Source organism: Spinacia oleracea, chromosome 5 (assembly GCF_020520425.1).
Source record: "Spinacia oleracea cultivar Varoflay chromosome 5, BTI_SOV_V1, whole genome shotgun sequence".
Taxonomy (NCBI): domain Eukaryota; kingdom Viridiplantae; phylum Streptophyta; class Magnoliopsida; order Caryophyllales; family Amaranthaceae; genus Spinacia; species Spinacia oleracea.
Window position 1 is genome coordinate 23,028,966 of NC_079491.1, and position 27,329 is coordinate 23,056,294.

The 27,329-nt window shown below is 35.1% G+C and overlaps 2 protein-coding genes across 4 annotated transcripts; both read right to left on the reverse strand.

Moving 5' to 3' along the window:
• Positions 1 to 98: 98 nt before the first annotated feature.
• On the reverse strand, positions 99 to 19,704 carry LOC110793486 (uncharacterized). 3 transcript variants are annotated; one of them, XM_021998358.2, is made up of 14 exons: positions 19,236 to 19,704; positions 12,118 to 12,241; positions 11,096 to 11,315; positions 10,916 to 11,016; positions 8,031 to 8,152; positions 7,804 to 7,895; positions 7,508 to 7,613; positions 4,707 to 4,861; positions 4,088 to 4,209; positions 2,222 to 2,361; positions 1,477 to 1,574; positions 1,073 to 1,338; positions 590 to 971; positions 99 to 467 (listed from the first exon to the last, which is right to left on the reverse strand). In XM_021998358.2, exons 1-14 carry the CDS (start codon positions 19,572 to 19,574, stop codon positions 392 to 394), a joined length of 2,343 nt encoding a protein of 780 aa, XP_021854050.1. In that variant the 5' UTR covers positions 19,575 to 19,704; the 3' UTR covers positions 99 to 391. The 3 variants fall into 3 exon arrangements, with proteins under 3 accessions (XP_021854050.1, XP_056685150.1, XP_021854051.1); XM_056829172.1 differs by lacking the exon at positions 19,236 to 19,704 and adding an exon at positions 13,186 to 13,957; XM_021998359.2 differs by lacking the exon at positions 19,236 to 19,704 and having other exon boundaries at positions 11,152 to 11,315.
• A 3,229-nt stretch (positions 19,705 to 22,933) lies between these two features.
• On the reverse strand, positions 22,934 to 26,630 carry LOC110793489 (EPIDERMAL PATTERNING FACTOR-like protein 9). Its single transcript, XM_021998362.2, has 3 exons — positions 26,352 to 26,630; positions 23,414 to 23,496; positions 22,934 to 23,333 (listed from the first exon to the last, which is right to left on the reverse strand). Exons 1-3 carry the CDS (start codon positions 26,440 to 26,442, stop codon positions 23,163 to 23,165), a joined length of 345 nt encoding a protein of 114 aa, XP_021854054.1. The 5' UTR covers positions 26,443 to 26,630; the 3' UTR covers positions 22,934 to 23,162.
• Between the last annotated feature and the right edge of the window lie 699 nt (positions 26,631 to 27,329).

Sequence of the window (27,329 nt, forward strand, 5' to 3'; positions counted from 1 at the left end):
TGTTGTTTAAGGCAATTTCATTACAATTGGCGATCAGAAGAAGGACAAGTTTTTTCTTTTTTTTTTTGCTGATATGATAATTTTTACACATTAAAATCTTCAAATGTCAAAAGGAATGGATTATTTTATTTACACAAGAGACCAAACATTATGTTAGAAGGTCATACATAAACTACAGTATTGAGCCACCGGAGGAAACAGAAAATCTGTGTTCAGCTCCGTACCTTTAAGTCAGAATAACAACAGGTAATCACCTTGCCACAACATAATGTTGCAAAGAATAACTGAAACTGTAGTTTTGTAAAGAAAACAATATCGTTGTTCACGTTTCAGGTTTATTTCCATGATGATGAATATACTGAGCTCCTTATCCCTGATGAAAATACTGAGCTCAAACCATTTGCAAGCCATCATGGTTTATTTCCACTTTCCGGGATTCCAGCACTCTCTGCAAAGCATAATGGCATCTGAAAGTACAAAGCAGAAGTAAACAAGTAAATAAAACAGGACTACTCTACCAGAAGCTTTTTTTTGTTTTGATAAACTCTACCAGAAGCTAACTTCACAACAATTAATAATATTTGCATACCGCCAAGGAAGATGATCGAGGAACATATTGGGTGAAATGAGTATCTCCTTAAAATTTTGGCGGTCAGCTATGACTGCTCTATATGGTGGTTCCGTTCCTTGAGCTCCCCAACCTTTGAAAAGAGGGAAAGTAGTGGTCCTTTGTCTTTTGATTAAGTGTATAACAAGGCCTGGAAGATAAAGTTCCGGTGGATCACCAGGTGATCTTCTTACAGATGATGGCACTGCTTCCATAAACCGAGATACTGGATCATCAACAGGATTTTCATCTGGGATAATAGAATCAGTAAAATCTTCCAGCAGATCGATGGCCAAGCTATTGTCATTTTCTTCACTACGAAATTCATTATGCAGGAATGCATAGTTGCCAAAGTCCGTGTTTCCTGACATCAGAAGACTAATACGTGAATACAAAGGAATGATAAAAGTGGGAGGGTAATAGATGGGAAACAAAATAATAATGACAAGGTGTGAAAAACATTACCTTCGGAAAGGATTTTTGACTGAGTACCATAAACTTTGTCAGTCGTACAGCTTTGAGGTGCATCACCAGCAATAACTGCAGCTGGAAGAGGCTTCAATGCCTTACCATTCTGATACTTGCTCACATAAAGAAACAACTGTGCCAATTTGGAGATCAAGGCTGTATCAGTTGTGCTGCCTTGTGACAATGTAGTTAATGCAGCAGCTCGCAGCCTTAAGATTGAGTTGACAGAAAGAAATGATGAAAATTCACTGTCGTGTACAACACTGCATGAGTAACAACAATACCTCTTACTCTTTATTCATCTTTCTTTCTTTAAAATAAAAACAATTAATGAATACACAGGAGAAACATCAACTCATAATATTCCTTCCGCACTCCCCTAACATTTGATCAACAGCTACCTTGTAATGAAGCCTGAGCACGCATCTGCGATAACTGAATCCAGGCAAGGAAGCGGTCCATATGCATACACATGCAAGTCTCGGAATTGTCCATACAGCTGCGCTCATTTTAAAGGATCAAGAAAAACTGTTATCAGTTTCTCTAAATAAAGATTAAAAAACAGATGGAAAGAAGACGGGGATTGGACTCAAAACTTGACAAAATATATTTCCCCAACTAAATGCAAAAAGTTACTTAGCAAAGCTAGGGGACACTATGCAGGGCCATCAATTTTCTCTGTCATCCTCATTCACATCAGCTAGGGAGAGAGAAGTAGAGGAATTTCAGTGTTTTCTATGTCTCACATGGAATGTGAAATCAGCCTTAAGGATCTTCAAGTGGAACATGGTGCTTTTGGTTCAGAAAAAAAAAATAATCTTGAGTTTCAAGAAAACTCCGTAGAATTCCGGGAATCGGACTGGCAAAAGAGGAGACTTTTGCAAATTCAGAGATAAAGCCACTTCAGAACTACTCTCACTGGGAAACAGAATACGCTTGCAGCTTGCAGCCATCAACACGTTTGTAGTTATTCAAACATTTGAAGATAAAATATAACCACTAATTATTTTCCTATGGTTCTAGTCCTATGGTTCTAGTTCCATTTTAATAACCAAATTTGTTTTCTTAATTTTAGCTGTAGGCATGGAGAAAACTAATGTTCTATGATAAAAAGAAAAACAAGATACGAAAATAGTAGCACGTTACCCTAATACCAAGCAATGCTGCAATAGAACCTCCAAGAGAATGCCCCACAATCCGAACTGCATAACCATCACACTCACATCCTTTCCCCAGAAGTGATGAAAGAAAACCACCAGATCCAAATGCGGTGACTCCACTTGTTCCTTCAACAGTAAAGGTAGTTTCAGAGAACAATTACAAGAAATGTCTAAACTAGAAATTCATACAAGGATACGATATTGTTGTTTTTGCGGTGACTGCTTTAAAAAGTATGAGTGGAAATCAACAAATTCTAGAACTCAGATCTTGACAAGAGAGTATAAAATCCTCAAGTTGACTCAGGCGGAATTAAGAAACTTTTTTGAAAAAAGTAATAAACCGCAACTTGCCACTGCCGATACTAAGGCTCTTCATCGTTCAAATTGAGGGTTCAGGGGAGGAAGAGAGACTGATATAAGGGGAAGAGCTAAGTGACTACGGCAACTATGTGTTAGAATCAAACCTTCCTTTCCTTGTTTTCTTAATGAATGCCTTCTAGGAGTTTTCTTAAGGTTCTCTAGGATTTAGATTCAAGTAATGTTTCTAAAGGTTCCAAATCAAGCTTCTTCAGAGAGGGGCAAAGATGAATGAATGGCCTTGCTCTGGTACATGTGGTGTGCCACTTGTTTTAAAGCATCCCATATCCATTGAAGTCCCTCCAACGTGATTTTCTCGCCATCGGCCCCACTTGTGCCTGCTATGCGCACACAAGTGCCCATATCGAGCCTTGTCCCACCCTCTTGTCACCAATAGGCAAGAGTGCCCCTTCTCAAGTTAACTCACTTTGCTTCTGTCTACTATGCGCACATAAGCCTCTTCCGCATTAGGCTTCCAACCTTGCTGCAAAGCAAGCACGGCACACGATCCGGTTCCTTCGTCTTTCCTAGTTGCAGATGATTGCCCCATTCGTGAATGAGGAAAAGGAGCAAGAGCTGGAAATTGCAAGAAATAGGGACAGGAGGGAAGGGTGCTGATTATTATTGGTGATTTCCTGGTTCAATACCTTCACATTTATACTATTAAACTTACATGCTTATATTTTACACGTACATGTATATTCTTTCCCATATATTTTCATATACTTCCTTGTTCTTTACAATAGACCTACATGTTCTACTTAATATAGATTTGTGTTCTTATCCATGAAATCCATGTTTTACCAACACAGATGGATACTAAATTGTTCTTTTCCATACCTTCATGTATTTATCTATGCACTTCATTGTTCTTTTAGATATACCTACATGTTTTCTTTCACATCAATTTTAGTTCTTAATCAGTTTTTTCAAAAATAACTATATGATTATTATGCCCAAGCAAAAATTATGAGTCCTTATTTTCCATACATTACTTTTCAAGAAAATAGGGTATACCTCTGGTTGAAATTTGATGTAGAATATCAAGGAAATGGTCATATTCGAAATGGCATTTTAATAATGTGAGGTAATCTTGTTTGACTGACAATTGCGACAAGAGATCATCACAGAATAATTACGTTCTTTACATTTATGTAAAGTGCTAGCTATTACATAAAAGCTCATACAAATGAACACAGAGTCACCAGGAAGATGCATGACCAAGATGCAAAACAACATTTAACACAAGAGCATAAATCACAATGAATAAAAAAGTGGGAAGAGCAGAGGATTCAAAGTTCAAAGGTCATGATTTACAAAATCTTTAATCAGAGGCCGACAAGCCAAAAACTTAGGTTACTAGGTACTAAGAAAATTTTGAGTGAAATTATCACATGGAGTTTATACAGAATTAGAATGAAACATTTGATAAAGTAAATCTGTAAATGGTAGTGCTCAAGTATTTCACCAATCACAGGATGACCTGTATGATTACCTGAGTAGGCCCCTTCAATATTGTGATAAAGTTCCCTAGCAGCCTCAACTATTCCCGAGTGTCCATAATGTGGGAATGATGAAAGAACAGTTTGCCTCATGGTGGGATCAACATACGTGCCACTGTAAGCAAACAAAAAGTTAACAGTACAGTCAGCATACACTTTTTGATGTTAGCATCATAATTTACTAGTGAAGATCCAATTACACCAGGAATAATCAAGAAAAGTCAGACAGAGATAATTTAACTTCAGAATGTCCTACAGTTCCCCTTTTATTTGATCTTTTATATTGGGTAGTCAACTGTTTTCCAGAATTCAGTAGGTGCTTCTATCCAAAGTATCTGTTAAAAGTCCCTCCCTTTCTAACCTATCAATCTCTGCAATATCATGAATAGTCTCCCTTTTCAAAACCAGCACAGCCCTGGAATTCTCCTCATTTAAAACCTTAAATTTTTCCTTAACATACTGTATTTTTTCCTCCAGGAATGTCTCAATAGCTGACCATTATCTAAAGCAAAAGTGTATGCTTTAACATAATTAATTTCCTCAAGCTTTGTTTTCCTCGTTTGAATCCAACGTTTAACTGAAAAGACGCAATAAGGAAAATAGGTTACTTGCTTTATCAATCCATCTAAGTCTTCTGATGTGAGAGAAGTCTCCCTGCATAGTCCATCAGTAATAAGATCTTCAGGCGTCTCTGTACCTCGTACTGCAATCACTACAGACTTTATATCGTGAAGTACCACAATGAAGTATGCAGCCTGGCACTTTCCCTGTTTACAATCACTAAAATATCACTAACCGATACATAGAAACAAGGATCATAACAAAATTCACAGGGAAATGTTTTTTTTTTAAAGGAAACATGAAACATGTACAGGGAAATGCAACTATGCAAGGCTTGTGTATTCAACAAAAAGATAAATCATGCAAAAAAAAAATCACAAGGCAACCTTAGGCCCTGTTCTTTTTGGCTTAATTTCAGTTTCAGGACTTATTTGGCAGTTCAGTTCAGTTCAGGAGCATTCAGTTCAGTTCAGTTTAATTCAATTCAATTTAACTTAATAATAATAATATTATTATTAATATTACTTATATTATTATTTATATTATTGTATTACTTATTATTTATATTTATATTATTATATTACTATATTACTTATTATTTATATTTATATTTATATTATTATTATTATTATTATTATTATTATTTATAACTAATTAATTAATAATTAATATAATTTATTTTTATTTTAATTAATTAGTTACGGATTATTAGTTATTAATTATTTACTACCTCCGTTCCTAAAAGTTCTTTACGCTCCGTTTTAGTCCGTTCCTGAAAGTTCTTTACACTCCTACTTTATTCCATTTTTACTCTTATTTGGCCCACCATAACTTACCCACTCACATACTTAATATTAGTTTCCACCCACTCACATTGTTGGACAATTTATAGCCACTCATTTTCCATTTGTTACCCCACCATCACATGTTCACCAAAATTCCTTAATTACCGTGCAAATAGTAACCGTAAAGATCATTTAGGAACGGAGGTAGTAGTTATTAGTTATTAATTATGAATTATTATTATTATTATTATTAATATGTATCATTTATTGTAATTATTTAGTAATCAATTACAGATTATTATTATTTATTATATAGTTATTTAGTTATTTAGTTATTAATTATTAATTATTCTTTAGTTATTAGTTAACATTTTATATTATTATTATTTATTATTTATTTATTATTTATTAATTATTAATTGTTATTTGTTAATTGTTATTTGTTACTCCCTCCGTCCTAGATTAGTTGTTACACTTACCTTTGCACAAAGTTTTACACTTACCTTTGCACAAAGTTTTAGGTGATAAGTGGTTATTTGGTTATCAATTGTTATTTTATTGAAAAAGTAGATGTGATAGGATTTAGTGGGGTATTTTTAACTCCCTCCGTCCCAGATTAGTTGTTACAATAGATTCGTTTTGTCCTTTCCTACACCACTTAATAGAGCAAAATAGCTAATTCTTGTTCACATTCCTAGTTGTTAATATGGATTTTCTGTACTCTGTACTTGTATTGAAATTCATTAAAATGCAGCAGTAATTATTAATTAATAACATAGTTCACAAAAGAAACATTATGTTTAATAAATTAAACTTATAAAAATGACACCTTATACCTGAAGAATGACACCCAATATTTTGAAAAAGGACCTTTATTATGATGACTCTATACTTGAAAAATAACACGGTATGCTCGAAAAAAGGAATTTAAGGGTGGTTCATACCATAGGATTTGCGCATCCTACTTATAATAAAATGACAGTGCGAATAGTTTTGATCAATAAAAGATATAGTACAATTAGTTCTCAAAGTATTGAGGAAAAGAAGAAATTGAAAGTGAGGGGAAATGATCAAGTTGGATAACGGCAACATATTACCTAAGTTGTCAGAATTCAGGGGATGTAGCCCACAAAGGACCACATGCTTTCAAATGTTCTACAAAATTTAATGGGTAAGGAATATTAGACCACAAAACGTAAAAGGAATGCCTAAGGACACGAGTTTATCTTTTTGCTCTCTCTCCCTCTTCTTCATTAACTTGCAATGGTTGAGTGGGGAATCCTTAGCTTATCTCACTTTGTTACTATTTCCTAGAAGACGACATTCCCAATAACTTCAAGCATCAAGCAAAACACCTCTTAGTCGTCCCAAAGACATCCCCAATCATTTCCTAGACACCCCCCCCCCCCCCCCCCCCCATGGCACCATTGCTAAATTTTCCGAAAAGTCCCTATTCCCTAAGTCATCCCTAGTCCCCCCTGATGTACGGGGTAAGTGTGATGCCCTGTGCTTCTGTCTTGATCCAGATAGCCTAATGCTAAATCCCTTTCCATCAAATCATCCCCATCACACATCACATAAAAATTCACAATGTCCTTCTACAATGGATTTAAAACAAGTACACATGCTGCTAAAATAAGCTAGGAAAAATACCTTCTATTACAAATGCAATTAAAAGTCAAGGAAAGTCTCCCCTTGTAGGAATATTTTTATTTAAATATACTGAAGTTTAGTAGATATTTCTTGAGATATCCAACTCATAGTTGCAGTACCCTATGTTTTGACCTCATATATCATATTCTCACAATTTTTTAAATCAATACCATAAATTTTGAAGAAAAATAATGTATCCTTTCGGGAACAAATAGGTCTTCACAGTTTTGATGATATATATAAAATCCTACTTGCTTGCCAAAAAATAGAAAAAAAAAACAAATTGGTCTTCACTCATCAGTCATATCATGTTGTGGGCATCTTGCTGAGAACACATCGAGCCACATACAGACCTCGATAAAAAAAATTCCTTTATGAACTAGATTTGAATGCACGAAAATAAGTTGACCTAACCTGGTTCACTCGGCCACGTCGAAGAGACTCTTGAGGTAAACTAACATAATTAAGAAAGGCTGCTGCATGGCCTCTCCACCAATTATCACCTTGTAGCACAGGCCGCCTAATCTTCAAAAGAGAACTAAGGATTAGTGAAATTAATGTAGACAGAGTCGCACAGATTTAAAGAAAAAAAAAAGATCATGTGATATTTGAAGTGAAGATCAAAGTCACATTATAAGCATATCTCAAAACATGATACAGGAGCAAATTAAGAACAATTGCATCAAGCAAGGTACCCGGTAGACTAAGACCTGTTGCGGCTCCATGCTGTAAAAACTCCTTGCCTATATAGCCATGCACAGGGAAATAAGATGGGATTTCGTCCAAGATCAAGCAACGGACCCTGCATAGGATAAAAGCCAACTTAAAATCGTCAAGATAAACAGAGGAACTGTAAAACAAGGAATTTTCGTCATAAATTGTCAAGAACTCATGATAAACAGAACAAACTGTAGAACAGAGAATGTTCATCCCATACCGTGTATGCAGCTTCAGCAAATGGGTAAAAAGCAGTTGCCTCCTGAATCTTATCATCAGGAGCATCAACAGAATTTGTATCTAATTGGGGATACTGGTTATGCATCTGCAACAGAGCCAGACCTACAATGGAAAGAACTTATAGCGTCAAGACAAATGGTCACCGTATGCACCTAGTGAGGATAAGTGTTGGCATGAACGGAATGAATTCTGATACCAAAGAAGACATAGAGAAAAACTGTAAAGCAAGAGTACCATAATCCAGTTCAGATGTCAGGGAACATGATAAATGCGTCAGAGGGTGAGAAAAGGTAACAATGGTGAGGATCCAAGCCACTGGAGGGGTTTTGAAACAAGAATTCATGATATACGCAGCATTACCGACAAGTCGTACCTTCTCGGAATTATAGCGCATAGTTCTAAGATAAGTGTATAGAAATTAGAAATCCATTGTTTTCCTTAATCTATTCAAGTTGCAAATATAATTACTAGGAACTTATATTCTAGAATGGATTATTAAAAAAAATAAAAATCAAGTGAGAAATTGGGGAAGATTGATAGTTAATTGTAACTCAATGTGATTAAATCATCAAACTGGGGATACAATCTAAGATTTAGAGTGGCCAGAGTCGCCAGACACAATCAAAAGCAAAGAGTTTTTTAAAAAAAGAAAGTAGAATAAATTTTCTATCAATTTTCATCATGCTTTCTTTCTCCCTAAACTCCTTTATTCCTAGAGTAACTGATTTCCTCTTCTTGTTGCTCAATCTACCTTTAACTGAAACATAATGACAATTTCTAATCTGCCCTTCCCCTATACCAATGCATTACAATTCCAAATATGTTTCATTGTTTAATTGAGATCCACACCAGGTGGTTGTCGTTGCAGTTTCCATATATATCTTTAAATGTTGTTGCCTATCTCTGCAATGCAAAGAGTATTCATTCTCTGCAATTCGAAGAAGTCAAGAAACAACAGGAGCTGCACATGATGCAACACTTTATTTTAACAACACAGCAGCAAAGAATGGAAACCTAACACTCCAGTAGAAGGCTGCATAAATTTGGCACTTCTATAAATACATTTGGACCAGCTCTGCAAACACCAAGTCTTATTCATACTCCCATTTCAAGCCTACGCCTTCAGGCATAACTGATTGCACAATTCATCCCAAAAAGGCAGATTATAGGTACCAAATAAAAAAGGCACCAAGGACAAAAACAGGATTTGATCAACAATGCTTCACATCTGGATTTAACTGGTTACAGCAACTTAGACTGGAGTTTCTGTAATCTGGTACGTACATGATGCATTGTTGGTAGCATCATAGTCACTTCTTAAATTTTGTTGGAAGTTGCAAGTGATGAGAAAGTACAAGTCTGAATAAGTGTCATGCTGTGCCCCAAATTAATATCCTTTTAGCAACTCTTGATTCTATATCCTTTAAACAACCCTAGCTAGTAGCTACAAAAACCTCCCTAACACCTTCTCTAAGCTGGATCCCAAAAATAATCCTCTTAAAAGAAACCCAAGGGGTAGAAATTGGGTGACACACCCAGACAAAGAGGATATCCTGTCCGAAATAGCAGGTTGAATATTGATCTCTAGCTCTAGACTTGGACAAAAAAAACCGAACACTTGAGATCAACATGATAACCAATTGTTTTGCCAGAAGAGAACAATCAAGACACCAGCAACCCACCCCCCCCCCCCCCCCCCCCCCCAAAATTCCCTACATGAAAATCATCAACAAAACCCAACTCTTTCCTTGAAACATCCTAGCATCCTACTAAAGAAATAAACAACAAAGTATACAGGAAAAAGAAAGTGTCAAACTGTCAACTAAAAGATGATTAGCAACCTCGTATTTGAAATGGGACTAAAAAAGAAAAAAACTCCTCAACAAAATCCAGTTTAGGGGCAAATTCTCGAAGACAAAACATCAGACGCCGTCATACTAGAACAATTGTAGAAGCACCCTTCTTTCTTCACTATCCACTATATTTAGTCAATGGTCCTTTGGAAGGGAAAGCACCATGAGCCGCAGCTGCAGCTTAATGTCTCTTAATTCCTGGATCCCTATTTTGTAGACCCAGAACAAGCAACAGAACCATCTGAAAATTCTCGCACAAGGCCAGCTTTCAGAAAATCTAAATATCTTTCACAAAATTCTCCCTTCCAAAAACCCTTAACACCTTACATAACCTCCCTCTGAAATCCAAATTACGTTGGCAACTTCCCACCAACACAAGCTCCAAAAACCTACTCCCTCCTTTCTTAAATATTAGTCCCCTTTTGACTTTTTTGTCCGTTTCACCTCAACATTTAAACATAAATATCTCCAAATACGTACGTTAAAAAAATACAAAAATTTAATATTGTTAAACTACACATTGAGACGAACAAAACAAGATTCCACATGAATATGTTTTGAAATAAGTATTGGAAATAAATGAGAAGATTCTCTTCAATGGTAAATAGTGACAAGATTCCAAAAGGGACTAATAATCAAGAAACGGAGAGAGTATTTGTTTTTTTTTTTTTTTTTTTTATAAGAAAAAGAGAGAAGAACAGCAAGAGGACAAGGTGCCCTCATAGGAAACATAAGAAACTAATTACAAAATGGTCCAGGTCCGTTGTAACTCCAAGGTTTTAATATCCCCTATTCCCAGCTGCCTTAGTCCATAAGGGTGCCAAGTGCCAACAAAGTTACTTTATCTTATAGTAAAGCACGTGAAACCACATGCTCAATGGAAAAAGAAAATATTTGTACCAACCAAATGACAACTTAACATGTACTGATTCTCAATAAAAAAAAAAAGACGATGATTTTTCTCGACACATTAGCACATAGAAGGAATCATGTACAAGAAAAGCAACCACACCTGCCAAGAATTCCAAATGCCCCGTGCCTGAGGCACGATAGGTAACAAGATCACCTAACATCTGTGCCACTGAGTTTACTTCATCCTCCTCCATGTTTTTCCTGAAGAATTTCAACCAAAAGAGTTACACTTGCTATAATTATCCAAATTTCGGCAGGAAACAAATGCAAAGCGGCTTACAAGTATTTAACACGACCCAGACAGCATAAAGCCTCACGAATACCATGGTCAAATACCTCCTGATAATGAGCTTTCCAAGCAGTATCTTGCATGTCATAAAAGGATCTCCATCTTAGGACATCAGAGCTGGCAAAGCATTGTAGCATTGCTACAAAGCCTATCATTATCAAAAAAACAACCAGGAGATGCTTCTCCCACCATCCATCACTTGAAAGTGACACTGCATCACAAACACAATAAGGTAAGACTTAGTCTGAAGTGCGAGAACAAAAAGCACGCCAAAAGTACCTCTAAAGTGATTCACAAAAGTCAATCAAATAAATGGCATTCTAAAGAAAAGAATATATAGCAGGAGGATACACTAAAATATTCATAAAACAAATAATCAACAATGGTAACAGAAAAATAAGAAATTTCTCATAAGTCATAACTCGTCCATTTTTTCCTATTTTTATATCTGTTGTTTGTCACTGGATAAGCTGCACTTGAACTATGCATACGTATTTTTTGCTAGAAATTCCGTATGTTAACCAGTCCAATTGAACTGTATTCTTTTCCGTTCTACTCCAATAATGATATCCTGTGGATATAGCAAGAATTCCTCAGGTACATGGACATAAAAAAATCCAAGATTGTCTAATTTGAGCATAACAAGATTTACAATCAAATAAACATCCTCGAATTAGTAAAGACAATTCAGATAAATTAACAGATTGATTTATTGCTTTCAATTTTGCGTTCCTACGTTGCCTAATTGTATGAAAATTAAGTTACCGTTTTACCGTATTTCTATGTTAAAATCAGCTGATTTGCGTCTGTGTTACACATAGGTTCTTTTTTAAAGTTTTTAGTAAAAATATTACTTTTCCAAAATAGTCCCGACTTCTTAAAATCACCAAATGTTACATCCTAATATATATATATATATGCTCTTTAATCAGCATGGAAGCTAAACACACCATAATTTGATTTAAGGAAATTGAAGGTATATTTTTGAATAAATAGAGGAAATAGCACTTTACCTAAAGCACAATCATTTGAAGTATTATTACCCACCACAAACAGCAGGTACATTGCTAGTAAAAATTGCACCACTGTAACAACTGTTGCGAATCTTGTCCACCAAAGCCATCTTTTGTATCTTAACTGTATAACATACGACAGTAAGTTTAAGTTTGTGTCAAGATATGTAATAACAGACAAGCGGTGCAGTAGGAAAACATTCAAATATTTAGGTTTACCCATTAAATAAAGTCAATATTACTTTTAGAGCACTGAGTCTGATTAATTATAAGTACAAATTGTTTTATACCACCTACAAAAATCGAAAAATTGTCTTTTACCACCTGAAAAGTTAAAACTTGTATTTTGCCACCTAAAAATAAATTAAAACTTGTTTTTTACCACCCGAAAGCAAAAAAATAGATGAAACATTTATGTATGGCTACCTAATTCAATTTCCCTTCAATTTTTTACACTCCTTGTGTGATTTTCTTTAACTCTTTCACCCTTCTCTCTTTACTTTCATTAAATTTTGTCAATTTTGTGAATTAATGGTGGTGAAAAATTATGTAAATTCATGGAACATAAGGAAGTTGGGGAAGAAAAAAAAATTAAATACATGAAATTGTAGAAGAATAGAACATATAAGAATTATTACCGTTATTGTGGTCCCCAACATAACTTTTTCATATATTTTTCCATTTTTCAAGTGTTAAAAGACAAGTTTTAATTTCTTTTTGGTGGTAAAATACAAGTTTTAGTTTTTTAGGTGGTAAAAAACAATTGTTCGATTTTTTTAGGTGGTAAAAAACAATTTATCCTAATTATTATCATCTCATACCTGAAGACTGGATAATCAGTAACTATTGAAAGATAGTAGTTTCTGAATTTTCAAGATGATTCACATTATCTCATCAAGGAGTTATGCAACATATTCCTTCTTTCTAGATTGCAGAGAAAAATTTAGGAAACGCTACATTAGATTTCATATCACCTAAGAGCTTCTATAGAAGCATAACAACAACATATCCCTTCATTCTAGATTGCAAAGAAATATTTAGGAAAAGCTACATTAGACTTCATATCACCTAAAGCTTCTATGGAAGCATAACAACTCCTGGCAAGTGGCATACTTCCTCCGTTTTTTGTTTACTTGCACCATTTGGGTTGTGCACAAACATTAAGGAAGTAAATATCAAGAATGTCCATGTGATAACAAACAAATTAGGTAGAAAATGTTAGATATTGATGGTAAATATAAAATATGTATAAGGGTAAAATGGGTATTTGGTGTGAAAAACATGTGAATGCATACCATAAATGGAAATGGTGCAAGTAATATGCAACTTCCAAAAAAGGAAAATGGTGCAAGTAAAAAAACAAAGGAAGTATATGTTAGCACTAAGGAAAAACAAGGGAGCTTGTCCCTTACGGACAAGAGAAGTGCATTAAGAGCAACTGGTCATTAATTAGGCATTCTTAATAGAAAATTTGCTAGGTGGATGGATCCCACAAGCAGAAACCTAAATAAGCGACGATAGACATTTGACATAATTAGGAATACCTTCCGATGAATATATTTTAAAAAAAAATCACTAAATAAAAGTCTTAATAATCTCTAGGTACTAACATAAACATACCCACATGTTTCTGATTTATCATTGAATTTTCACATAACGACTCCATTGGTAGCTATTGGTGCATGAGACTCTTAAGATGAATGAAGACAAGGGGACAAACATAGCACACGATTTGAAGATCCTTAATTTGTCAAATATGAAAAAGTAATAGAAACATTAACCAACATTAACAAAGCCTTAATCCCAAAATGTTTTGGGGTCGGCTAACATGAATCGTCGTAGGAGATCATCATTGTCACCAATCAAACCAGAAAGGAGCGGGAAGTTAAAAGAATAAACAAGGAAAAGGGAGAAAGTGGAATTAATGAAAGTGAGATAAGGGAAAATATATATATATATATATATATATATATATATATATATATATATATATTACAGAAAAAATATTATAAGGGATAATAAAAATAAGTAAAGTTTAAAATAAATAAATAAGTAAAATAAGTACTCCCTCCGTATTTATTTAAGAGATACACTTGGTCGGGCACGAGTATTAAGAATAATAATTAAATGAAATAAAATAACAAAGCAAGTGGAGTTGGGTAGATATTTTAATAAGTAAACAAGTGGGGACCATGTCATTTTGGGGGGTGGGTGGTGAGGTGGGTTTATGAAATTATTTGTTTAATATGATGGTGGGTCATAGGGTAAATTAGATGTATTATTTAATTAGATGGTGGGGTTGATAAGTTACTAAAAATGGCAAGTGTATCTCTTAAATAAATACGGCCGGAAAAGGCAAGTGTATCCCTTAAATAAATACGGAGGGAGTACATTTCAAAAAACAAAAAAAAAAACAAATAATAATAATAATAATAATAATAATAATAATAATAATAAATAAAAGACATAAAAACATAAATAAATAAATAAATAAATAAGTAAAAGTAAGAAGAATCAAAATGGAAGTTGTATAACTCAAATGAAGTCATCAATGTATATTCTCTCCCTCCACTTTATCCTAGCTAACGCCCTATTTTCCTCAAACCCAAGAAAGCTCATATCGTGCTCAATCACATTCCTCCAAATTTTCTCAGGTCTTCCCCTACCCCTTGCAATTCTATCACTTTGCCACCCTTCTAGCCTCCTAACCTGGGTATCACTTAATCTTCTGCTTACATGCCCAAACCATCTTAAACGATTTTCCATCATCTTAAACTCAATCGGTGCAACCCCTATTTTCTTCCTAATAATCTCATTCCTCAAACGATCCCTTCTTGTATGCCCACACATCCAACATAACATGCGCATCTCCGCCACATTCATCTTAAGCACATGACAATGTTTCACTGCCCAGCATTCCGTGCCGTATAACAACGCCGGTCGAATTGTCTTGTGGTAAAATTTTCCCTTCAATCTTTGGGGCATGCCTGGATCACATAGGAACCCCGTGGCACCTTTCCACTTCAACCAACCTGCTTTGGTAATATAACCATTAACCTATCCACCAAAATTAAACAGCCACAATTATGCTAATATTTCTATCTAAATAATACGTCCTCCATTTTTTTTAATTGCACCACTTAGATTTCACGCTTGCCAATGCACTATTTTAACCATTAATATCTCTCATTATACATTTGTAAAAATTATAAAAACTTGATAATTTGAAAGCATATTTCGAGACGAATGTAACAAGATCCCACATGAATATATCTTTCTTTACATATAAATCACAAAAAATAACTATATAAGAATATGTGAATAGTATCAAAACCTAAGATGGTGCAATTAAAAAAAAATGGCGGAAGTATTAATCAATATGTTCCTCCAAATAACATTAATCAATGTTTCTTCAAATAACATTAATGAGAAAAGGGAGCATGAAGAGCATGTTAACCTCTAGGTAATCTATATCAAAGATGAAGGATGTTATGTGTGGAAAATTTTACCAAACAAAAGCCACTACTTCCGGGCATTTTTTCCTTTCAACACAAAACTATTCTATAAAAGATTCAAGAACAAAAATGATAAAACTGGACAGCGTCTCAATGAGCATCATCAAACATACCGAGGTGTTAAGCGTTCGGAGTCTTAGTGCAAGGCATGAGGCAAAACTACTGCAAAAGCATTCATCGAGAATACTAGGGGACACATTTTTTAGAACTAATTATACAGCCATTAACAGAGTATATGACGTTAAGCTGTAAAATTAAGACATGTAGTCAATCAGTTTTTCTAATCAAAATAAAATACTTAGCAGTATACAAAGTAAATACTGGCTCTAAGAAATTTAATGGGGTAATGTAATACTACCTCCGTTCCTAAAAGTTCTTTACGCTTTCCGTTTTAGTCTGTTCCTGAAAGTTCTTTACACTCTAGTTTACTCCATTTTTAGCATATTAATTTTACATTCGTACCCTTATTGGGACCACTACAACATACAACTTGCAATTTTTTATTATTGGAATCCACCATAACTTACCCATTCACAATACTTTAATATTAACTTTCATCCCCTCACATTGTTGGACAATTTATAGCCACTTTTTTTCCCATTTGTTACCCCACCATCACATTTCATCAAAGTTCCTTAATTACCGTGCAAACAGTAAGCGTAAAGAACATTAAGGAACGGATGTAGTACAATATTGCCAAGCAATTCTGAATTTAGTGGGGTAAATGACAGGAATAGTATTTTTTTTTTGTACATAGAGAAAGAAAGAAAGAATGACAGGAATGGTATTTTTTTTTGTACATAGAGAAAGAAAGAAAGAAAGAAAGAAAGAAAGAAAGAAAGAAAGAAAGAAAGAAAGGAAGAAAGAAAGAAAGAAAAAAAGAAAGAAAGAAGAAAGGAAAGACAAGATAGATGAGCAACTCTTCAGATCTACTTTACTTTCGACTGCCATATCAAAACGGTGCGCTCTTATGCCTGGGGAATAAACAGAATTTTCACGAAGACATTAAAAAGTTATTACGAGGGGGGGAGAAAAGACAATATAGTGAAAAACTAAGGCAGAGAAACTAAAAATTACAAGACATAAATTAGAAGCAAAATACCTAGTATCAAAGAGACAATGGAAACAGTGAAAAACGTTGCAAAATAGATTAAATAAGTTCAAAAGGGAGTCACATTACCCACACGAACATCAGGCTTTCAAAGGAGGTATCCTTGTTAAGTGTAGGTTAACCCAAATTTCCTTAGGCTCACCTAAGTGTACCTTCCAAATTTCTAAGGGCTATCAAGAACTGTACCAGAAGTCTTTCCCTTGAAATTTTGGGTTATCTTTCTCTTCAAGTGCTGTAGACACTCCATTTTAGCCAAGACGAGCTGATACGATGAACTAACTCCCTAATGCCTTACCTTAGTTACCTGTAGTAAGTTTTCTTCGCTAAAGCATGTGTACAATCTTGATCCCAAAAGTATCATCGCTGAAGTTACACTTTAAGTAATCTATCTGAGTTCTACTCAATCTCAACCTCCTTATTTCAAAGCAACCTTTCCAAAGTTCTAGCTTGTCAGGGTGGCCTTCTCTAATATCATCCAAAAACAACCTCATATGCAAACACAATAAACCAAAGCACATGCCCCTGGATTCTCCCTCCACTTACACACAAAACGGCATAAAACAGGTCTAACACCCTCAGCTCCTCCACACTTTATACACATAACTCAAACATAGTCATCAATCACCATCTTAGCATCTATGAAGTGAGATTACCATTACCAAGTCATACACTGAAATTAGAAAGCACAATATCATGACTGCAGTTGCATGCACAAAGTTCAAAGCTCTGCGTTAAGGTCATTAGCTGCAACTTTCAAGTCTGACATTAAGCCATTAAGGTCATTCCTGGTGGAAACACTGTCTCTTGGAAACAATTGGTTTTTTTTTTGTTGGGACGAACTAATATTTAAGCAGGGTCAAAAGGTGTGCCATAATAGAGCTTAAAGTCATCCAAATGTCTAAGCATAAACATCCTGCTCTAAAGTTTGCAGGGGAGTGTTTATAGAGCTCCCCAAAAAAGAAGCATCCTCTTGGCGACCAAATCTGCCACCATATTCCTAGCCCTCTCCAAATGGATCAAGGTTCCCTGGCTGCCTCGTACATCATGTAGTCAAGCATAGCTTACAATACAAACCCTTGATTCTGTTACAACCTGTTATCCCTTCCACTGCCACCTTCATGTCTGAGAACATTCTATAGCTTGTTCATCCACGGTGCTTGCCCAGATGGCTACTTGGTTGGTCGCCACTATCTTTGCAAAGTTTAGATCTGTGTGGACTTCAATGAAGAAAGTTGTCACACACACTGTCCCTGCAAATTCAAGCCAAAGTGCCAAACCATCCAGCATAGTAGTAGCGGAGAAGGATGCATCAACAGAAAGTTCCATTGTGAGGAGAGATGCGTGGTTTGGGTTGAGCATGGACTAGGGTAGTATGTACGCTGGAAATAGAAGAACTCAATTGAATCCCAGTGACTATGTTTCAGGTACACACTACACAGGCAATGGGATACTCTCTTTATCAAAATAAACATTTATTCTTTCTAATCCAAATTCCAAAGGGTCGTAGAGAAACAGGTTATATATTACAGGTTTGCCAAGGTATATTATCTTGTGTGGAGAAAAATGAGAGGCTTGAGTTTATCAAGTGAAGGAGGTTTTGTTCATAGAACTGTTGAGGAGTACTCGTGTTGTCACATATCTCAAAAGCTCTTAGGCAGTCTCTAATAACATGGAAGAATGTTTTAGGGATGGTATGACAAAGATCAAAGGTGGGTGACTGGTAGGAAGGCTATTCCAAAGGATAGACGATATACAGAATTTGATTTTCAAACTATATCCCAGTCCAAGTTCATCCCTCTAAAATCTACTTGACTCTTCCCGAAATTGAAATGGCCATATAAATTACAAGTACAATGTTTTTGGAGCTAATCATCCAAAACAATATCATATTTAAAGAACATTGCACATACCCTTGGATTCTCCCTTGAGTTACATACTTACATGCTAAGCGGCATAACACATATCTAAGGCTATTAGCTCTTTAACTCTTCATACATAGAACTCTCTTAAACACAGTCATCAAAGCCCCTCTTACCACCTAAGAGGAGTCCGGCCTATTTATTATGGAACAACCATTACCAGATAATACAAAATGGTTTTGTCCAGTGTCTACAAAGTCCAAAACTACGCCCAAAGTTGCATAACTTTAGCCAGAGTAGCAATGTTCCCTGTGAACCCTTTCTGGTGGAAATGTTTTCTCTTTGTGAATAACATTGAACCTAATCATCTATCTCTTCCCAAATTCACATGGGCACAAAAGACACTACAAGAACATTGCATATTGGCAACTAAATATAAACCCATTGATAAAAACTGAAACAATCACAGCACAAAGCAGCTTAATTAACCCTGATCACACCCACTATTCATCCCTCAATGCATAACCAAACTACACCACTTTCACATTAAAAGTACACAAAATTCAATAACAATAATCAAGAAAATCAAAATCAAAAATCGAAAAAGGTGGGTAAAAGAATTTTCAAACATACCCGTCTTTGAACGCGAGAAAGATTATCAGAAACAATAGAAGCGTCAGGAGAAGAGCCGAGAACAGCAATGGCGGCAGCTTGCTGCTCAATTGCGCAACGAATCATTGCCATAACCCGAACCCCGGCCGCAACCATAACCAATAAAAAGGGGAGCACCTGGCTGCGGCTACAAGATCGGCCATGCCCGCAAACAAAGAGTGAGCTGCCAATGGCGATAACTCCGACATTGTTGACACCTAATACTATGCTCATCCATCGCAGATTCTTCACCAATTTCTTCAATGACATACACATTTCTGCCCGTTTTCTCGCTGCCCGCTTTTTGAGGCGTTTTCTCATTGCACGAATTTGTAGAAGATTTGGTGGTACGTTAATGAGGAATAATGGATGTCTGACATTGTTGATGATGGCTCTTCCTCCCTTTTCCCCACGCAAAGGAAGAACAACAATGGGTTTATTATTATTATTAACTATACCCACGACACGATTTGTAATCTAAATATATAATTTAAATATAAATTTAGGTAATTTGGTGAAACACTACCTTTAAGTAAATTATATTTAGGTAATTTAAGTTTGATGGTTTTGTGAATTGCTATATTAAAGAAAATTATATTTTACTACCTTATAAATTTGGTTTGTTTGACTAACACTACCATTTGACGTTTTTCGTTAATGTTTTCCGTTTTTAAACTCCACTACAACGGCTATAGTATATGGCAAATGAACAAAATAACAACTGAAGAGAGATATTTTAAAGAATATAAGAAATACACGACGGAAAACATTAACGAAAAACGTCAAATGGTAGTGTTAGTCAAACAAACCAAACTTATAAGGTAGTTAAATTTAAAAAAGTTTTTATAAGGTAGCAATTCACAAAACCACCAAACTTAAAGGTAGTGTTTCACGATATTTCCATAAATTTATATGAAATTTAAACTATAGTGGTAGATAATAATACTAATTAGAATTAATGATGGATAATTTTGTTGTTAACATATCTGTCGTCTTATTTATTAAAAAATAAAACAAAAAGGTACATAGACAAAATTATATTCATCAATCATCATCATTCATCACCTCTATCAAAATTAAATTTATTTTAATCCACCATTCCCTTCGATAGTTATATCTACCTTAATACTCTTCTCATATGCCTCATTATCCGACCACTTAACACATAACCCCACCATTTACTTTATTTATCTAGAGATGACGTTGAGACAGGGCGTGACCTTTACATCGTACCCGTCTAAAAAATTTCATCCCCATCCCCGCCACCACCAGTGATAAGAACGATAGCCATCCCATCTCATCCTCGTCTCGACTCTCGAGGGGTAAAAAACAAAATCCCTCTCTGCTCCACCATCCACCCCATGTATCCACATCCACCTCAAACCCTCCCCTAGATTCACCTATTTTTTTGGTAAGAGTTTTGAATTTTAAATCTTTTATCTAGAGAATTCGACAATTTGGTTATCTATTTAATTAGAGTAATTGAGTAAATAAACAAAATGTTATACTACATAGGTAGGATAGTATTCTATCCCTCCCAGTTTAATCGTTACATTAAGTTTTCACGGAGTTTTATGATAAGTAGATTTTGGCTTATCTATTATATTTATCTATCTATCTATCTATCTATACTAATATATTAAAAGGCATTGCGAGAAAAGTTTATGTGCCACGTATAACTCTCCTATTTACGCCACAACATCCATTCACCAAGGTTGTGTGATGTTATTGACAACAAAAATCATTATAATAAGGTTTGAACACAAGACCTCAAGTTTGGAGATTAACTCTCATTACCATCTTAACCAACCACTAATTGGTATTTATTCATGTACTTTAACTTATAAATACATATAACGTGAAGTTGAAAACAACAATTTCTTTATGTTACCTTTATTTCTTATGAACTGTATTGGAATAAAATAATAATTAAAATATTAGGAAAACCACAAATTAAACATGATACTATAAGTCTCATAAACATCAACTATAGACATGCCCTGAATATATCTAATTTTGGTATTTATTAATTTGAAGCACTTAGTTCCATTAGAAAATAAATTAGACGAATTGTGTGATGATCTAATTGAAAAATCACTTGGCATGATAAATGACGTAATGCACATGTGTAGCTGATGAATTTAATTAATCTTTTCACTTTAATGAACTACATGCATTTTGGTCAAATATTGAGCTGAGAAGAATGTCGAATTTTAATTATTCAAAGTAGCAATCGGGACATCGTCCGGGCCACACACTAGTTTAAACACAAAAGTAGTTGAAGTGAATGAGAGAATAAGTAAGACCTTAAATTTTGATAGTGAGAAGAGATGTAATATATTAGTGAGTTCATGCCATAAAAGAAGTATGAAAAATAAATTGATGGTCGAAAAAAGAAAGTGTGACGATTAAATTGGAATAAAAGGAGTGTAAAAAAATGTTGATCACCCGCGTTAGAATAAAAGGAGTGTAATTCATATAATGAATTAGATGAAGGATAATCAAGGAAGGCATTGTAATCGTATTTTTATAATAATTATAAATATATTTTATTATATTTATAAAGCATTTTATGATTTTTAGAATTTATTTCGCATTTAAATATTATTTAAATGTATTTTAATTAATTAGAATATTTATTATTTTAATTAATTACGAAACGAATTTAATTTTTGAGTCGGAAAATTTAATGGGTCGCAAGTAATTTTAAAGGTTTAGGTTTTTAAATAAAAGTCCAACTCGTTTTATTAATCGAGCTCAATCAAAAGAATTTAATTCTAAGCTCTAGGCTAGCCCAATCATTTAATTGCTAAGCCCAATGTCAAATTTCCAAGCCTAACCCACTAGGGATTTGAGAGCCTATAAATAGGACTCTCCTCATTAAATGATCCCCCTTATTTTTCATTAAAGCCTCTCTCTTTTTCTTGCCCCACACTCTTCCTCTCTCTCTCCTCTCTTGTCCGGCTCACCCGCACGCCCGCACCGCGCGTGCGGGTGAGCCGGACAAGAGATGATGTAAAATAAGATCAACGCGTCTTCTATGTGACCAGCCACACCATCAATTTGATGATGTGATGCTCGCGCGCAACTCCCTCGCTCGCAGCTACTATGGAGAAGGTTATTGACTGATGTTACATGACTTTCTATGCTGGTGTTACTTATACGTTGTATTCGCTGTTACTTTTCTTGTTTTACTGCAGTTTCTTCAATTTCATGTTAGAGGTTCCTTGTATAGACTGGTGTTATTTGACTTTCTATGCTGGTGTTACTTATACATTGTATTCGCTGTTACTTTTCTTGTTTTATTGCAGTTTCATGTTAGAGGTTCCTTGTATAGACTGGTGTTACTTCATTTTCTATGTTGGTGTTACTATTAGATTCCGCTAACCAGCGCGCTAGGCTTTAAACGCACTGGGCTTATTTATGAGTGTGAATACGACACACCATCAAGTTGATTGTGTGTCCGGTCACATATAAGACTTGAGAAAATACGATTACTAAATACATAGATGAACACAACGCCGTTTTTTTAAACTGAACTGAATGGAGACGAACTAACTGAAATAAAGACGGAAATTTGTTCAACTTCACTTATTTTTGTGCAATAAAAGTTAATTTTGTTGAACTTGAACTTATTTTAACAAGCTCAGGAGAACAGTGCCAAAATCAGACAAAGAAAGTAATAAGAATCGCCAAAATTTTATATCATCTGAAAAGGCTCATCTCTCTATTTATCTACTAACACAAATTTAACCCTAAGAACGAAGCTTACATATGGTAAACACTTACCACCTCTGGGGCACCATCCTACTCCTTGCACACAGACTGGATGCAATAAAAGTAGGAGTGGGCCCCACATAATACATACCAAATAATACACGGGCTAAATGACTACTGTTTGCACAATAATCACCTATGGCAAACACATTTGTAACGATAAGCACTGTTCAAAGGGTCGTTGCCATCAACCGGAATCTGTTCAGCTCGGCACCTGTATTTGCACCCTCTGCACTCATTATAGGTACAAGTGGGTGCAGTTGATCCTATTAACATTCTCCTCGCATTTTGGTCATGAGATCCCTGTTGTCAAGGCCAAAAACATGCATTAATTATAGAAGCAAAACATAGAGACATAAAGCTCATACACATAATTTCTTTACCTGGAAATGTAATTTCCTTGCGGATAGAAGTAAATTCGATGCTACTAATTGACTCTCACTTGACGTTGAATGCGAGGCAATTACTGCACCAATTAAGCAAGATTTTAACACTTTGCTCTATGTTTGCTAGGTAAATAGAGAGAGGAACAAAGTGCGTCTGATGACCATAGCTAACCTATGAGATTTTCTTTTTTCTTCTTGTAAAACGTAAATTTATTATCATAGTTATCAAGTAAAAAAGGTGCATAAAGGTAACTGGACAAGAAAGCCTCAACTACAGCAAGTTAAGCAATGCAATTACCAAGTAGAAACTCTAAATTTTCATTCATCCAACAAAGAGCAAACATCGTGTATTTTTCACTTGATTTACAACTGCATCAAAGTTTCTATTCATCATATTACAAATACCACATGGACTTTGATTAATTGAGGTTTCAGGCAGGAAGTATGTTCATTTTAAACTTTAAACCGCCAATGCACTATACAATTCACACAAGATACATCTCCTAACCTCTGTCCTACAATTCATCTAATGCACTGTAGTGACTGTACCGAATAACAGAGAAAAGGAACTATTTGCACATTGCACTCAGCAGGATGATAGCCATCTTAGATGCATAGTTACCTTGCACTGATATGTTCTAGAACCTAGCTTGAGGAAAATAAGATACATTCTAGAATCTAGAGTGAGGAAAAAGATAAAGTAGGATTCTACGCTGACGTGTGTGTTAGTGTTGAGAGTCGGAAGTGTAAGGTATTACATTACGGTATTAGCCTTTCTTGTTTTTATGACTTTCCCTTACTAATGCTCATGGATAGAAATATAGAATGGCTTTAACGATCATCAGAGTGGCTAATTTTCTGTTAAGTATATGGAATGTTCAGTGAAAATTACAATTCTTGAGAACAGTCTTAAGATGGGTACTGCAACTGCTATTCACATGTTTCAGACAGAAATTCAGAATTGAATTTTTTTTGACCTTGCTTAACTGAAATTCATGGCCTTGATGGTGTAAGTAGAAAAGGTTGATGAATACTAGAGACGTGGAGAATACCTTACCTTTGGTAGGTGGGCAGACAGCAGAATGTTATGATGGTTTGGGTATCGGGACAAACTACATAATAAGCCCTCATTATTCTGTCTGCACTCCTACATTGTGAAGTAACACAACGTTGCCGCATGACATATTAAGTATCACTTGGGAACAATCTTTTTGCTATTGCAAAGACAAGAATGTGTACACTCAACCCTGAGCAAAGGTGGGAGCCTCTTTTAGAGACATTGGGGACCTGGATAATGTGGATGTTATGTTTGTGACCCATGATTATACAAGCTTTTCAACATGGTATCCCCAACAGGATTACGACATCAAGTTCTTGGGTCTAAAAGTATAGATGCTTGCTTTCTTTTTCAACCATCCAACTAACTGGACATGACAAAGTCACAAAACACTCATCCAAACACAACAATACATCTCAAAGAAATTCAAACAAACCCCAAGTTTCTCATAAGCATGTCCGGCACACTTCATAGTAGTCTTAGACTTTATTGTCGAACATGCTATTGAAGTTTTACTCAAATATGACTGTTTCATATGTAAACTCAAAATATATTTCCAATACGTATGAGTTGATGCATGATGATATTTGTAATTTAAATGGTTCATATCATTAGTAATGTTTGCATAACAGTGTGTAGGCTGATTGCCGCACTCCTAACGAGATTGTCCAACAGTCACATGACAACATATAGCTCAACATAATAAAAAGGTAACATAATACACAACCTTGTTTGACAAAAAATCATCTTAAATTCTTGATTTTTTTCATGGATCATCTCCTAACGAGATTGTCCAACAGTCAAAAGAAAAAAAAGTTTTTATCATTCATTTCATTAACTCTTCTGATTATCATGCTAAAACATATACACGTGGATGCCTATTTTACTTTGTGAGTCAAAGGTTTATTGTTCTCCGACTCTGGGATTATGTGGGACTGACTTAATTGTTTACTTAACTTCCTGCACTTCTGGTTTTCAGAAAGACTGTTGCGTACCGGACTAAGGTCAACTGGAACAACCTCTTAGGAATTGCAAGGGTAAGATGCAGACCCGCTTACCATGGTCAAAGGGGGAACTTTGTTAGATGGGTAACTCATAATTTTAATCCTTAAAGAAATTATCTAGACTAATGGAGTAGATGTTAACTCCAAGCATGGATGCATACGGGAGACAAAACTGGGAAGCAAAAAGTAGAGAACGCTAGTAACTTAGTAAGGAGGAGAAAATACTTTGACAAAACCATATGCACGTAAGTAGACAGCTAATTCCAACAAGACCCAATGAAACTAATAATAACCATTCCGTCTCCTTAAGATGGGATTAACATCACAAAGACAGAATTACATACAAAACTACGAATGTCTTTGTCACAATCTTCAATTATTTCAGGGAATTTATTACAGCTATATACTTAGCATACTTGTTAGGAGAAAGAAAAACAAACCTTTAACTGTCTAGTTTCTCTCGATTGAAGCTTGATAGTAAAATGAGTTTTTTTAGAAAAAGTTTGAGGTGGATTTTAAAGGGAAAAGGTACAAAATATTCAAGGTGCAACTTCCTAAAATTTGCATAATTGCATCCATACAAACATTGTGGAAAGAATTAGAAATTCATGAATTGACAACCAAACCAAGACAAACAATTTCCAAGAGAATCATACACCAACTTAGTTTTATAAAGTACAACATCTTTCCAAAAAAACTCATTGATAAATGTGTGAAACAAACAAGTCGTAAAAACAATGATAGCAAAAGAAAACCTCTGTGACCTGAAAAAGGAACAGGAAAACAAGAATGCACAGAGTTTATACCTTGTTCAAACTCAAAACACATGTCATACCGTCATGAATGCACAGAGTAAATGTCAAGAAACAATTACCTGAATTAACAAGTAACGAGGCAATGAAAACCGTCATGAAGACCGAAACCACCACATTAGCTTGTTCACCCACCAGCACTGTCCCTGCCATTACAAAACCGGTGCACAAATAAACCTCAGGATACCCTAATCTAACCTAATCCTCCAGGCAAAGGATTATGGAAGAGGATAAGCTAAACAGGATGAGTATATAAAAGATAGGAACAATTTTTCGTGGGCGAATAATGACCATTGATCCCATGGCTAAACCAAATGAAGATAAATACAGTAAATAGATAAAACAACGAAACTCGAATAACAAGGTCCCCCCGGTCCTCCCCCGAAACTGACAAAGGTGGGGAGACTCTTCTATCTCACAATACTACCAACTAGCAACAGACCTCATCTATGTATCTGGAAATTCAGCTCAATCAACACGCGTTATTATGATTAATGCATAATTACAAAAATTCAGACAGCATCTTCAGTCTGGTTAATTATTTTGGTCCCCCTTCTTTCTCTCTCCTCCTCACCTCACCTCCCCTCCCCCAGTTTTTCCTGTCATTCCAATCCAAAATTTTCGCAGGAATCTGGGCCCCATGAATGTGCGGGTTGATTATTCTGGAAGTTCATTCACAATTCTACAGTAATTCATTGATTCTAACACGTCATCACTGCCGTTTTCTTCATTATTGAGCTAAATTGAAATCCAATTGTAGGGTTTTACATCGAAAACCCTAAAATTAAAAAGAACATCTTTGAACTATCAATTGGAGGATTTCAAATTTAAGAATAACTTTGAATTTTAGAATACAATTCGAAGTAATTAAGCCGTAAGGTAGAAGATTTGAGCCGCAATCATAAAGGGAAAAACTTAGAAGTTAGAATATGTGATTGATTTTGAAGCAAAATTGAGACGAAAATTACAAATTTACCTTGGTCTGATTTTGAGGCGAATTTGAACTTCGATGAGGTCTCATTCTGCTAGTCAATTTGATC